We start from the raw sequence: 16310 nt of genomic DNA, 5'->3' as shown, positions 1-16310 counted from the left end.
TGTACTAACATGAAGTTGCTAATAATTTCAATAGGTAGGGAGGGATAAGCGAAACTTGAAAACCTGATGTTATTTTTTTATGATCTTTCAACTCCTGACATCCTCAGCACTTAAGTATGCATGAATTTCATTTGCAAAACAATATCACTCTGTTGCCATCACTCCCATCAGGCTAGCAGCAGATGACTGTCCCTCTAATCCATCTGCAAGTTGGCACCAAGTTTTCAGCATGCACACCTGTTCTATGGCAGTCCTACTATTTTAATTTGCTTTGTTAATTAGCATGTATGGAAAATTTAAAATAAAATACAGAATACCGTATTTACGCGTGTATAATGCACGTGCGTGTATAATACGCACCCTCTTTTTTGATGGGGAAAAGCAAAAAAAAAAATATATCTCGTATATAATGCGCAGTACAATTCAGGTTCCAGAAATGGCTTTCTTAGCGTCGCACTAACATTTACGTATTTCATTTAAAATTAATCAGGAGATCATAAAAACGATCTTTTCCTTGCTTTCGTAGCTGATGCATTCACCACGCGACCTTGAACTTCCAGATGTTGGGCTTTTCATAGGAGAGGAGGGAGCAAAGTTATCAACCACCCGTTCAAGGTCGCAGTGCGTGATGCTTACAATAGATGATGACATCAAGGCAGCATGAACTCGCAACAAGCGGGAGGGTGAAACGTGCGTCGCTGCCGATTGTTTGTGAATGGGTTCGTGAGACATGGAACTCCATCTCCCTTGAAATGATGATCAAAAGTTTTAAGGTAACGGGAATATCGAACAAGATGGATGGAAGTGAGGACATTTCAGACTGCTTGTATTAGTAACTGGGAGTGAATGACGAAATTAAGTGTAAACGTTATTTATTTATTTACGTGAGTCAAGCCGCAATAGCGCAGTAAATATACAGTAATTATTTCTATTTGGTAAGTGTTGACGTAATTATTTTACCTTCATATTTGTTACAGTCAACTCTCGATACAACGACCTTTCATAGTTCCCAGGAAAAAGGTAGTTATTTCGAAGGGGTTGTTATTGGAATTTGCACCAAAAATGATTATTAGGAGATAATCGGGCAGAATGAATGTTGGATTTAATACGGGTCTACTAGAGCATTGTCTGCTACAAGATGAACTGGTAAGATAAGATCTCGCGGAAGATCTCACCTTTCTAGGCACAAAAAAAAAGGGGCTGTAAATTTCGTTTTGGTGCGGCTGTGTAAAATACGTCGTAAAAATGTCATTTTCCTTCCTTCGACCAACTTCTAATTCACCCCCTCCCCCATTCCAGGGAGCAGTCCTTCCTCGACTTGCATTGTAAGCCAGCCTGAAAAAGGAAACGGGCAACTTGCGATCTATTTGCACCCAATGCGTATTCTAAGACACATTGAACAGTGTCGCACTCGATAATCATTTTGGTTTGGAATTAGATTTCACTAAAGTGAAACTGTATATTTAGTCCCGATTAGCCCAAAAGCATAAAATGAACTTAAAACAAGCTTTATGAAACCTGCGCATTTTCAGATATCAAAATGTGAGATCTTTATTTACTCTCACGTTAATCGACGATAATCGGTGTCAGCTTATACATTGAGCATTTTTTAAAAAAATCGTTCGCAGCTTACACATTGAGGTTTTGAAGATAAATGTGCAGAACATGTTGTTGTTTTAACTCTTCTTTTTCTTTCTGAAGATCGAATTTCGTTATCGTCAAATTAAAACAGCTTTGCGAGATACAAAACAATGACTTGCCTGCGCGCTGGATGAGTCATTGCTGTTAACCACAAGCGACAACTTCGCAGACGCTAGACAAAACACTGGCGCCAGTTGCAGCGTAAAAACAATGCGACCGGCTGGAAGTTCGAGCAACAGGTGGTCAGGGAAAATCCTCCGTATTTCAAAGATAACGCAACTTTCGAAGGCTGAACTTTTATCAGCTGTGTGAAGAAGAAAGAATAAACCCTTTCTTTACGTTTTACCTTGCAACAGACAATAATACGGGCAATATGTCAATACAATAGCATTAAAAAAAGAAAAAAATAGGAAATGAATTCTGCAATTATTACATTGCCGTGCAGACCAGTGGCGGAGAAAGCTGGGTAGGGGGGCATTTTTTTTTTATACTTGTCCTATGGTTTTTGTTCGTTTTCAAGAATGCATCCAGAACTGGTTGACCATTTTAGAAGTCAAAGGAAAGAAAGAACGGTCCACTTCCACCCTTGTCTGTAATCAGCGTGTGTGCACACTCTAGCAAGAAGACAAACGGCATTGCCCCCCCCCCCCCAAACGTTTGCTGAGAAGAAAAGAGGGAGAAGTCACTCTGCCAACGGAACACTTTTGGCAAATATTAGGACATCGGCACAGTCATGAAAATGTAGAAAGTGGTAAATGGGAGTTATGATGCAAGTAAGATCGAAGTGAACTTTTGCGGAAACCTGGATGAAAATGCATTAAGAGTGTTGACGATCTTTAGTTGGCCTATGTGGCTTTATCTATAACAGTTTCACTACTTTATGAAGTGTTACAGGGAACAAAGAATACGTTTTGAATGAAAGCGATTATCGAAAGTTGTACGCTACAAAGTCGATTTAAAATAACATCCAAGCATATCAATCTCTTCTCATGTATCCAAGAGCAAACGAAATCACAATGGCAAAACAAGCCTGGCATGTTGGGTAGCAGCCGTCGGCTGCGGGTAACATTGGTATGCTTGGGGGAGGGGAGGGCAGAGGTCAAGTACTATTGGATATAACCGAAGCGTGGTCTGGTGTTTATTTTTAGATCAGACCCACTTGCGAGCGGTAGAGTGCTTCTGAAGGGAATGAGTGCAAAAAACGTATTTTTCGCCCGATCTCTGTTCATGACCATGTCTAAGGCGAAAACAATTTTTGTGGAAGTTATTTCTCCCGCGAAAAATACCGCTTGATATGTCTCCCGTGTGATGCGCGTGCTTGATTGCCGCCAGAACGGGTGCTGCTTTTCTCGATGTCGCAAAACTTTCCATTACTAAGTGACAACTCATGGAAAACGGCCATTTCGCATTAAAAAGTTATTTTTTAAAATTATTATTGCTAAAGAAAGGCAATCTGTAGATATATACATGTTATACGCAGTGATATAGTGAAAAAAAATGCGTGATTTCATTTTGGCTGTCCGAATTATTCCGTGCATAATACGCACCACAGTTTTGAAGGGCAAAAATTTTGGAAAAAAGTGCGCATTATACACGCGTAAATACGGTAGTTATACGTATAAATTTTCAGCGAAAAATGCAGGCTCGACCAGGACTCGAACCCGGTTCTCTGGCATACTGTGCCATTGCTCTAACCACTGAGCTACCGAGCCAGCCTGGCCTTGCCTCATTTTTCACTATCGTGCATTTTTCGCTGAAAATTTCTATGTAGTACATCTCTTGTGTGTGCCTAATCTTCAATAATTAACATCTCTATGCTGGGAGAAACCAGGCAATGTCAAAGTCTTCTGTGTTTCAAAGGCAACAGATCCCATTGTGGTAGCACTGGCAGAGATGATTCCACGCAGGTAAAACAGCGATAGCGAAAAATGAGGGGAGGCCAGGCCGGCTCGGTAGCTCAGTGGTTAGAGCAACAATGGCACGGTATGCCAGAGACCCGGGCTCGAGTCCTGGTTGAGCCTGCATTTTTCGCTGAAAATTTCTACGTAGTACATGTCCTGTGTGTGCCTAACCTTCAAGAATAGTTATAGTTTTTACACCTGTAGAGACAGTTTTATACTAATGTTTTTCCTGAAAGTTTTTGCTCTATCCCTCTCTCTCTCTCTCTCTCTATATATATATATATCTGCCTTTTTCCAGTCTTCTTGGAACTCATTATTTAAATATATCTTTTCTGTTATTGTTGACCTCATTTTGGCCTTTGTATTTCGTTATTCGGCAACAATATCACCTTTTTGCCAGCACATCATGATCCCTACCTACCAGGCTGAGTGGTTAGCACGGCTTGCTACAGCACCAGGCGTGCTGGTACAAATCCTGGCCTGGACATGGGTATTCTTTAAGTGTCCCTTTATCAATGTCATCATGTAATCACTCATCCTTATGTTTGCAATTACCTAAAAGTGGCAGAATGGGGAAGCATAATAAACCAAATCGATTGATCTATCAATCTCCCAGTAGCGAGCCAACCCTGATTCACCTGATTTTTTTTAATTGTTCTGAATTGTCACTTGTCAATGTTACCACAACAGGTGACCTTACTGGTGTGTAGAGCTGCATGTTACCTTATGATTCACCATACACAGAAGTAAGCAAAAAATCCAGGCTTAATCGGGACTCGAACCTGGGGTTTGGCGTACCATGCCACTGCTTTACCAACTGATATTGTAATGTTGTTGTATTAGTTATCTCCCGAATAATAAAACTAATCAATGTTGATTTTTTTTTTTTTCAGATTCCCAAGGTGGTTTTCCATGGGGAGGTCCACCACCACCCGAATTTATCCAGAATTTGGTTCATGCTGTGGCTGGACAAGTGATCGGCAGGCCAAGTACAGGGAACGGGGCTAACAGTGGTGCTGTAGGGGGACAAAATAGCCAGGCACGAGGGAATACAGCAACACATCCTACAACTTCAACACAAACTAGATCCACTTCACGACCTCACGTGCAGCTAGCTCCTGCTGGCCTCCAAGGTATTAAACTTACACAAATTCCTAATCATTCTCTTATCAAGCTTGGAAGAGAACCTTTGTGTATGCACTTCTGTTGTGGATTTCAAAATTAGTAAATGGTACGGTTGGACCAGTATGCATTTGGGCACCAATCTGATAGTCAACTAGAAGTGTTCCACGATAGAACCTGAATTCATCATTTATGCTTTTAATTAATCTATGTAATCAGGAGACCATAATGAATATGCTTTGAAAAGGGAACTATGTATTTAAAAATTTACTTAACATAACCAAACATATATTTATAAAAATAACAGCAAAGTGGCAGAATTTTGCACTAAGTTACATGTATGTTATAAAAATAAATCCAAATAATTATTAGCAATGTTACCAATAAACTTATATGTACAGTTCCGGCCACTTCTGGGTTGTAATTATTCCATTGTTAATGGGAGCGCTACAACCCAGAAATGTCTATGACTGTACATAACTGTCAGTCTATCCCGTTCACAACAAGTGAAATGTAAAAATGCTCATTTTGGTGATTAGATAATACCATAAAGTACACATTGTCCTTGGAAGAAGCAGAGCTCATGAATTTTGTACAGAGAAAAATTCTTGCATTTTCTTAGGTTGTAAAGTATCGGTATGTGGGTCGATCAGAAGAAAAAAGTTTACAGTACAAGTGCAATGGTTCACCTCCTAATTGCACTAGTGTAATAAAATTTGGTGATTGGACCAATACTGTGAAATTGCTTCACAGACAAAAGCATAATGTAAACAGTGCCACCTACTCCAACCTTTTGCACGAAAAACTGAATACCAGCCTTTCTGCAGAGATGATGTGGTCTGGTGTCCAATGGTGTGCTTTTGCTCCATGACAATGCGAGACCACACACTGCCAGTGTCACATTGTCTACCATCGAGGACCTAAAGTTTGAGTCTTTACCCAACCCTCCATATTTGCCTGATCTTGCACCTTCAGATTTCCACACCTTTACCCCACTGAAAAATGGATGACTAAGTGGATCGAGGTTCCAGAATGACGACGAAGTCCAGTCAGCGGTGCAGCCCTTATCAAGTGCTGGCATAGGTGCATTGTACTGGGGGGGGGGGGGATTATGTTGAAACATAGTACTGTAGTGCTTTTGGTGCTTGTAATAAATATTTGTTACAACATATTTCCGGTTATATATTGAATGAGCCTTGTATATATACACTTACATTCTTGCAGATGCAAGATAATCTCTAAAAAATTATGATTTTGAATACTGCAGTGTGATTTTCAATGATTTCAGTGACCAGCAACGTGTGCCACTTTAGAACAAACCTTCAGAAATAATTTACCCTTTCGTACCAAAGTAATATGATGAGCTGCACATGTCACTTGCATGCCAATCAGACTTGCCTGTTTTATCAATAGCATATATCATGTTGCCTCAATCTGGTGTTTGAGCAAGCACATGAATGCTTTTTTTTAATAGTCTTTTGTACTTGATACAGAGTCTGATGAAGACTTTGTTAGAAGGTTAAAACGTTACGTTTAGTTTGTGTTTTTAATAAAATAAAGTACTGCCTTGGTCAGCATACTTAATTTTTCATAATCATGGAAACAAGGCTTAATGGTGTTATAATAGATGAGGTGTTTATGTTGATTGTCATTTTTATCTGCAAGCTGCCTTAGCATTATCCATTGAGAAAGTAAGCCACTATGATAGGGTCAACTTGTTTGGAGATATTTTGCATAAAAATGTTCTCTTATGTTTTTGTTCATTTATACTTCAAGGCACTTGGAAAAGTCAGCAAACTGGCTTGTCAACATAATTGCAAATCCTGTATTAGAATTATTGTCTAGATTTTACATTTTCCTTAATTTTTATTTGTTGAACCCCCAGATCCATGAAAAACATACAATTGAGGTAACACTGTATGTACCATAAATGTATATTTTTCTCAATCATAAAGAAAATTATTAAAATCTAATAGTTATGTAAATTTAACACTGATGATATAATATGAAGGCCTGGTTTACTGCAATCTGGTATTTACATTCGTGAGTCAATTTTTTTAATTTTTTTTTGCCTGTAGGCTTTTTTTTTTTTAAGTGTATGTTTCAAATATATTTCTGTACTGTATTATTTCTAAGCTAGATGGGAAATTTAATGATAATTATTTTATCCTTTCAGGTTTGGGATCCAATAATTTTGATCCATTCCTACCATGCAACTCACATCACATTAGATCTCCAAGGAGACGTACAAGACCTAGGCAGAGAACCGTAAGTCTAGTGTGTGTCATTTTGATTTTTTATTCCATTATAAACTTCATTCTATTTTATTTATCTGTTTGTCTTGCATGTATTCAATACAAGAACTTTGTCTATCATGCCATTTTCAAAGAATATTTTTCTTTTTAGTTTTATCAACTAGTTTCCAGCATGAGAGGTATGATATTCTTCACAAAGTTAGACAGACAAAAGGGCAATCTACGCTGCTTGGCATCCTGAATTTTAGATACTTGTAGAAGTATTGCTGTTGTAAGTCCTATAGGAACATGTCCCACACTGTGGCCATGCGGTCTTAGGTGCCATGATTGGACAAAAGCATTATAGCCTTAACTTTGCCAGGAAAGTAAGGTCATACTTATATTTTTATTATTGTATGCTACTATTCTGACAATAGCCGCGGTAGCTCAGTCATAAGGGTGTCTGACTACCATGCGAGAGACCTGGGTTGGATCCCCGGTGGGGGGGAGAACCTGGATTTTTCCCACCTATTCAAGCAGCTCCGGCACCCACCCGGCATAATATAAAGTGGGTACCTGGAGAAAACTCTGGGGGGTTAAAGGTGGCCAGGGGCTTGGTGATGATCACATTACCCTCAATTTCAGCCATGATGAAGAAAGTGTGGGGCCCTAACTTGACACCACATATACATTTTAATGGCATGGTGCTAAGCACAGGGGAGCACTTACTTTTTTACTTTTCTGACAGTTTTGGCTATTTGTGACAACGAGGAGGAATGATAGAAGGGATTGATAAAGGAACACTGGCTAGAATACCCATGTTAGCCCTTTAGACGAGAAAAATGAGTTTGTAAAGATATTAATTGTTCATATTTCATTGTGTTTGGAATTATTGTCTGTCTGTGTGTGTTGCATTCACATTATCCTCCCTTTCAGGTCAGCTTCCAAACCAGCCTCTCTGGTAACCATCAACCAGGCCAGGAGCAGGGGCAGGAACAGGCACCCCAAACTGCCCAGAGTCAGTTTGGAACTACCTTGAATTTTTTGTCAGCACTTGTCAATTCAGCAAGAGGAGGTGGAACTGCATCTCCACGTAAGTACAGTGAAATTAAATTTCTGTTTCATGTTTCCTGCAGTTGTCTCAATGTTTGACATTGTTCAATTTCATTCATAATGCTTTAAATTTGCATTTCTTCATGTTCTCAATGAAGATCATCATGTTCATGATCAAAAAATAAAATAAATAAATATGGATTTCCCTGTTTTAAACCATTTCTGTTTCAAATCACTGTATCCTGATCATATGATTGAAACTTTGATTTTTAAGTTTCTGTGTTGAACAGTTTCCCACGTTTCTTCTTTTTAAAATAACTTAACTATTTAGTTAATGTCAATGTGTTGTAAATTGATCAGTGCACAGTTCAGTTTTTTGACTGAAAGACCTAGGGTAAAAACACAGTGAAGCACATCCCCTCATCGCACATTGCCAGAAACTCGCAGGGACAAGTTTCCGGTAATTCAAAACCATGGAGTTAAATGGGGAAAAGCATAGTGGAGCTCCGCTCATCGCGAGAGGTAGAGTTGTCGTTTGCAAGCTTGTGCGATGGCGGTCAATGTGCCTGTCCGACAGCCGGTTCATTCATTATATCCTGACATTTTTATGGCTTGACCGGACTCCGTGCAATGAGCAAGGGTCCCTGTGCCTCACTGTGTTTTTACCACTAGTGTATGGTACAGTGCTCATTATATAAGAACAGACCCGAATATTCATGGTCCAAATAAAGAAACATGTTAGAAACGGTTCATGGTTCCTCCCCCCTCCCTCCCTCTCTATCTGTCTGTCTTTTGTTTTTTGTTCATGTGCAGATTAGTAAATGAATATTCTGGGCACATTTCTTAAAAGAACAGCAGGTTACCATTCATACCAACAGGTAAAGCTAAAGTTCCCTGCGTATACAGCACCATACCATGAAGGCACATTTAGGGGATGTGGGGGTAGGGCCTCACATATTCTCGATTTCGGCCATTTTGGATGTGAGTGATCAGCACCATGCTCCAGCTGCAGTATAAATAGAAGCCTGAAGGGTACATTACTATAAGATGGTGTGTGGATGCAGGTTCACGTTCTCTTGAAGTCACACTTGCTTCTTTTTTTATTTACAGGTCCACCACCAACCCCAACCCCATCTCCAGCTGCCACTAGAAGCACCTCGACTGCAGGAGGAGGAGAGGAACACTTTTTCCAGCAACACCAGGGCCTTCCACTGGAGGCTTCACTAGCACATCTCATCAGCCAACTACGGCAAGGACATGGGGAAGCAAGCAATGTGAGTTGAGACAAGACATGTAAATTCTAAGACCTTACTTGTACAGTCAGACAATTCTGCATTGTAATGGTCCTATTGGAAGTCAATTACAATTGACAAGTATCCATGACTGTACGGTTCTCGTTTCATTACCAGGTTTTTCACTTGCTCTCGGCCCCTCAATTTCTCTTATAAATTTCAAACTAATGGACGCAGTTCAGTGAAATTTGGTACGGACATGCATTGGTGTGCGAGAAGCATGGTTACGGAAGGATACAAGTGTGGTGGTGCTACTTGTGTGGCACCTGCCCCTGCGCAAATTGATGGTTGATTTTGAATACCTTTCGTAACAGGGAGAGGCATGTCCAGGCATGTCTTGATGCTGACGGCAACCACTTCAACACTTTCTACAAGGTCATTGTGCTTCTTGAACAGCAAGGCATGTCCATATCAAATTTCACTGAATTATGTTCATTCATTTGAAAGTTGTGAGAGAACATCAGGGGCTGAGAGCAAGTGAAACACTGTACTATTTTTTCTATTTAGTTTACTTATGAATTAGATGATGGCTTCAGAAACACTAAATTAGAGATTATACATCATAATGTTAATTTAATGTAAAAGCTGTCATGCTCCCCTTTAAAGAAAGAAAACTGGAACACTGGACTTTTTGTTGTCCTGTATGTGATTATTCCTTGTGCTTGGGGAAGCCATATTGGCTAGTACTTTATGTGACTCAGGTTAAGGTGTGTGTTTCCTTATCGATAGTGTATACTTTATACTAATGATGTAAAAAGTATAAGATTTGACATTAAATTTCCTATTTAAACCATGACAGGTGATTTGGATGCTAACATTGACAGACATATTGAAAAACAAGGGTAAACTTGCCCGAGCACATTGCACCGTGTCGCCATATTTGTCAGCCATGTCAAATTAGGTGTGTTGGGCATCCATTTTGGCAACTTATTGTGGCCTTGAGCATATTTTATTTGATTTCCAAAATGCTTACCTTTTTCTACTTGATACATTATTTTTGGCCATGTTAATTTATATAATTTAGGGTTAAATTTTAAATGCCCAACATTTACTGGTCCCATTGAATTTATTGTCGTTGAAAATGGGAACTACACTTTACGTATCCATGAGAGCTGTTCTAAAAATACAAGGTCTGTTGAACAAGTATCCAATCTTATTTTTTGCCATGAAAACACCTGAAATACAGAAGGTGTCCTGTAATGTGGATTTGAGCTTGCAAGTGAGTAAGTGTAATGAATGCTGGTCCAATTTTAGTTTGCTGCAAAATGATGGAACAACTTCATAAGTGGTATTGCATCCAGTTTTGCTAAAAAATTGCTGATTCCCAGAGTGAAAACCATTTCGAAGTTCAGCAGGAATAGGATACCATGGACATCACAGAAAATTTAGGAATGGTACAAATGCTTCAAAGATTTCCACATCGGGTGGAAAGCGAACCACATTCTGTTAGATGACAAGGTGATTGACCAAATGCAGAACTTGGTCATGCATGACTGGCATGTCATAACACCATTAAGCCTTGTTTTCATGATATGAAAAAATTCAATATGCTGACCAAAGCAGAAATTTATTTCATTATAAAAACATAAACTAAACGTAACGTTTCAACCTTCTAGCAAGGTCTTCTTCAGACTCTGCACCAAGTACAAATTAAACAAAATACAAAACAGGAAGATATATTATACACAAAAGTCACTTCCCTCCAGACACAAGATTATTAGAAAGTTGTTTTTTTTGGAACATTCCAGGAGGTGGCCTTCCCTAAAATAATGTTAATAAGTGAAGGACTGAATATAGGCTCTAGCGTAAGCCCAACATTGGCTGAATTGGTTATGAATGAATGGGAAAAGAAAGTGGTCGAAAAAGGAGGTGACAAAATAATTTTGTTTTGACATATGGAAGGGAACTGTGGCAGTGCTTATCAAAGGCTGCAATTTTCACTCTGCAAGGATGACAATATAATTAATTTTGTGTTAAAATGTGACTGACAAAATTGATGCTTTTTGCTAGCTAGAACAAGATGCTGTTGGGCATATGTAAGTCAAACAGAACATATGGCATATGCATGAGTGGAAAGAGTGTTGTATAACTTTCTTGTTGGCAAGCCTGATTGTAAAAGAAATACACAAAGGTCAAGGTGAATATGGAATGACAAAGTTGAAATGGACCTGAAAGAAATTAGCAAAGTTGGTTAATCTTGAATTGATCTTGTCTGGGAGAGGTACAGATGGAAAGTTTTTGTTATTACAGTTGTATACCTTTAGGGTTTAGGAAAGGCAGATACTTATTTTAGTTAGGCTCATATTTATACCATTTCTGGAGTATTCAAAGTAATACCATTAGGTATTCAAAAAGCCCGACTTTTCTCATTCTGCAGCAAAATGCATGATGAAAGTTGGCTTACTTTAAGATAACCACATAAGTAAAAAAGTAAAGTAACTGTCCATGAATTACTTTTAAATTCACAGAAACAATAAGAAAATGACAATGATGCCCCAATTACACCTGTTTCACAGAATTGTTGGATGTTTTTTGATGTACAGTCATGGGCACAGGCAATAATAGTGTTTCTACAGAGCATTCAAAAAGTCCCTGCAATCAAAGTTTGAGAATTATATGCTTATAGTGTATTGAATTTGTCAACGTAATGAATACATACATTTGTTAAGTACAGTATATCTTGAAATACACAAAAATAATTTGTAAACTAAATGTGAGTAATACTGCAATCCATTGCTCTTTAATTTTGCCTTAGAATATGCTGTTAGGAAGGTAAAAGAAACTAACGAAGGACTAAAATTAAATGGTATGACTCAGTTGTTAGCATATGCAGATGATGTAGACTTGTTAGGGGATGATATAAATACAATTAAGAATAATGTTTAAATATTTTTCAAAACTGCTAAAGAGATAGGTTTGGAAGTTAACAAAGAGAAAAATAAATACAGTCAACTCTCGATACAACGACCTTTCACAATTCCTGGGAAAAGGGTCGTTGTTTCGAAGGGGTCGTTATTGGAATTTGCACCAATTTTCAGCTTAAACGGAGCTCAAACGGACATAAAGATGCCTAGGAGATGGTAACACCATGTATCCTGGTAGTTATACAACCTGTTATGCACATGACGCGTGTTGTGAAAAGGAAAATAGAACATGAAAACGTTTTCATAAAAAAGGATTTAAAATAATGTTACTTTCTTTCAATTGCGTACAGTCGTTGCTCTTCCAGGAAATTCTTACCATTTTAGTTCATGAGAAACCCGTTTGCAGTGAGACCTATGGAAAGGAAAACAATCTCTCGCTTATTGCAAGCGAAACTCAAAGAATCTTGACACCAGTCAGACTGGTGCCAGCAAAAGTCGGAAGATATCTGGCAAAATGAAGGTTGGATTTTATACGGGTCTACTGGAGTATTGTCTGTTACAAGATTAACTGGTAAGATTAGATCTCTCGGGAGAAACAACACAACCTTTCTAGGCGGAAAAAAAAAAGGCGAGGCTGAAAATTGCGTTCTGGTTCTGCAGTGTAAAATACACCGTAAAAAAAGGTCACGTTTTCTTTGCTTCAACCAACTTCATTCACCCCCCCCCCCCCCCCATTCAAGGGATCAGTCCAAACTCCTTCCTTGACTTGCATTGCAATCCAGCGTGAAAAAGAAAACGCGCAACTTGCGATCTGTTTTCACTCAGTGCGTATTCTAGGACACGTCATTAAACAGCGTCGCAGTCGATAATCATTCGGGTTTGGAATTGGATTTCACTTTAAACTGTATATTTAAGCCCGATTAGCCCATCAGCATAAAATGAACATAAAACAAGCTTTATGAAACTGTGCATTTTCACGTATCAAAATGGTAGATCGTTATTTACTCTCACGTTAATCGACGATTTAATGTTGGATTTAGGAGTATTCTCGATGTCAAACACCCAGTCCTTCAAAAGTTTTCCCCTTGAATAATGTCTTTTTAATCGGTCTCAGCGAACATTCCTACATTTAACATTTTTTTTTTCCTGAATGGTTCTGAAGAAAAGGCTGATGCGAATTAAATTTACAGTTTCCTTATCAGAACAGAAGGTGCAGAACATTAAGTTGTTTTAACACTTGTTTTCCTTTCTGGAGATCGAATTTCGTTATCGTCAAATCAAAACAGCTTTGCGAGATTCAAAACAATAACCTTTTCCTCCGCGCTGCATGAGTCATTGCTGTTATCAGCAAGAAAGAGCTTTGCAGACGCTAGACAAAACACTGGCGCCAGGTGCAGCGTAAAAACAAGGAGACTGGCTGGACGTTCGAGCAACAGGTGGCGGAAGAGAAAAATAAGACGGAACTTTTAACAGCAGTGTAAAGAAAAAAGAAATGACCCTTGCTTTACGTTTTACCATGCAACAGACAATAATACCGGCAATATTTCCTATGCAGACAACAGCATTAAAAAAATAGGACCTGAATTCTGCAATTATCAACATTGCGTGCACACCAGTGGCGGAGAATGAGCTGGGGAAATGGAGGCACTTTTTTTTTTTACTTGTTCTATGGTTTTTGTCCGTTTTCAAGAATATATCCAGAACTGGTTGCCCCATTTCAGATGTCAAAGGAAAGGAATAGGGGTGGGTCGTCTTTCACCCTCGCCTGTAATCCACCCGTGTGCTCACACCTTCCTATGTGGTTTTGATTATCTCTAACAGTTTCGCTTTTTTATGACGTGTTACAGGGAAAAAAGAACACGTTTTGAATGAAAGCAGTTACCGGAAGTTGTCGGAACCTTCTGAACTCTAGGTCAGAGCTGGACAGACTTCCAGGTGCCACGCGTCTTTATTTTGGAACCTTCCTGCGACCTTATCTCTCAAGCTGGTGTATTTATCGATGAGATCTGCCATACACATGGCAAAGACTGCAAATCCAGCGGTCATTTCGGTCTGCTCACCCCTCCCCCCCCCCCCCCCCCCCCAAGTTTTCAGCAGCTCTTAGGACAAGGAAACAAGTCAAGGTCGATTTAAAATAACATCGAAACACATTCGATCTTCTCTTCTCGCGTATCCAAGAGCAAGAGTGGCAAAACAAGCCTGGCTTGGGTAGCGGCCGTTGGGTGCAGAGTAAAATTGGTGCACTTGAGGGAGGGAAGGGTAGAAGTCAAGTGCTATTGGATATCACTCAAAATGGTGTAGTGGTGTCTATTTTTAGTTCAGACCCAATTGTGAGCGGTAGAGTGCTCGTGAAGGGAATGAGTGAAAAAACAACGCATCTTTCGGCCGATTTCCTTCAATTTTTTTAAACTTTTTTCCCAAATTTTTCAACTTTTTTTTCTAAATTTTTCACGGTTCCCGGGAAAAGGGTCGTTACTTCGAGAGGGTCGTTATACCCGGGGTCGTAGAATCGAGAGTTGACTGTATATGCTTACAGGCCGAAACCAAGTGTTAGGTAATAATCAAAATCTAATTATTGATAAGAACCCGTTTGAACCAGTTTCCAAATTCAAATACTTAGGAGTAATATTAGCAAATAAAAATTATATTAAAGAGGAAATAAAAAGTAGGCTTAATTCAGGAAATGCATGTTACTTCTCTCTTCATAAACTTTTGTCTTCTTGTTTAATATCTAAGAAACTAAAAGTTAAAATATACAAAACAGTAATTTTGCCTGTAGTATTATATGGGAGTGAAACTTGGTCCCTTACATTGAAAGAGGAACACAAATTGAGAGTATTTGAAAATAAGATCGTTAGGAAAATCTTTGGACCTAAAAGGGATGAGGAGACAGGTGAGTGGAGAAGGTTACATAATTTAGAAGTACATAATTTGTATTCATGTCCAGATATTATTAGAATAATTAAATCAAGAAGACTTAGGTGGGCAGGCCATGTGGCACGAATGGGAAAGGAAAGAGGAGTTCACAGGATTCTTGTTGGGAAACCTGATGGTAAGAGACCTATAGGAAGGCCAAGACGAAGGTGGAGGGACAACATTGAGATGGAACTAAAGGAAATGTGTAGAGATGGAAAAGAGTATATAGATCTTGCTCAAGATAGGGAGAGATGGAAGGCCTGTGTTGCTGCAGCCATGAACCTTCGGGTTTAAGAAGGCTAGAGAGTTAGTTAGTTAATACTGCAATCTCTGAGGTTAATAACACACTGACAGGATGGCAAACCACTTTCCACACTTTCACGCACGGAGCCCATATCACGGAATTGATGTATAAAATCATACGAGTACTTTGTACTTCATACTTTGCTTTTACCTGGTGCAGGATCATTGGGAATTAGACTTCTCCATATCTCCACACATCTTTCATGTGATAAACTCAAAATATGCTTCCAACAAGACTGTGTACACATATTTTTGACAAGCTGTGATTGTACATCTCACCCTGAGGAATGTAATGGCTGGCTTGCCAACTCACGCAGATAAAGGCATTTATAGCTTGCTTGCTTTTTTTCTTTTTTTTTTTTTTTTTTTTATTTTTCTTTTTTATTTTTTTTTTAGGGCATGCGATACAGTTGCCACAGGACTCATCCCAAGCTCTTCCGTTCATGGCAGTGTGCCAACTTAGCTCTCTTGGAGTCTGATCTGGCTCTTTCGTGCACTCGTTCGGCTGTGAATCGGGATGCCCACCCCCGTGCCCCACTATGATGCCGTCACTGGTTTCGGCCCACATAGACCAACTTTTGTCATAATTATACATTTTGCACGTGACGTGATATTGTTATACTGGTTGCGGCGCCCCACTCCCTCTTATCTCCCCAGCTACTTCCTTATAGTGCCGTGTTTGACATGAAATTGACATAATATTGTTATCAGGGAATTCTTTATTTTCGATTTCATACGATCATCGGTGGATTATTGAGATGTGCGATGCCGCTGGATCTAGATGTTGAAAACTAAGAATAAATTGTCATCAATTTAGAGTTAACGATAATCTAGCTCCTTGAAGTCAGTCTTAACTCCATTTAAGGTGAAATTTAGTTCTTTTATGTGCATCAGGTTTGGCAATACTGAAAGGAGGCAAGGAGAAAAGCATTGATCGTATGGGAGTACCATTTGATTTGTTCTCTTGGGGATATTAAACTTCCG

At 39.1% G+C, this 16310-nt stretch overlaps 1 protein-coding gene across 5 annotated transcripts in view; it reads left to right on the top strand.

The window, feature by feature from the left end:
* LOC146005211 (large proline-rich protein BAG6) overlaps nucleotides 1-16310 on the top strand; it is a 78484-nt gene that overhangs the window by 26131 nt on the left and 36043 nt on the right. For 4 of the 5 annotated variants that reach the window (XM_083144274.1, XM_083144277.1, XM_083144276.1 and 1 more), the window contains exons 11-14: nucleotides 4436-4675; nucleotides 6841-6941; nucleotides 7835-7991; nucleotides 9062-9225. In XM_083144274.1, the coding sequence (XP_083000400.1) occupies nucleotides 4436-4675; nucleotides 6841-6941; nucleotides 7835-7991; nucleotides 9062-9225 (662 nt within the window). The remainder of the gene's footprint in view (nucleotides 1-4435; nucleotides 4676-6840; nucleotides 6942-7834; nucleotides 7992-9061; nucleotides 9226-16310) is intronic. The other variant, XM_083144275.1, reaches the window with a different exon arrangement.

Source organism: Lepisma saccharinum, chromosome 23 (genome assembly GCF_977018435.1).
Source record: "Lepisma saccharinum chromosome 23, izLepSacc3.1, whole genome shotgun sequence".
Classification (NCBI taxonomy): domain Eukaryota; kingdom Metazoa; phylum Arthropoda; class Insecta; order Zygentoma; family Lepismatidae; genus Lepisma; species Lepisma saccharinum.
This window is presented reverse-complemented; position numbering and strand designations above follow the sequence as displayed.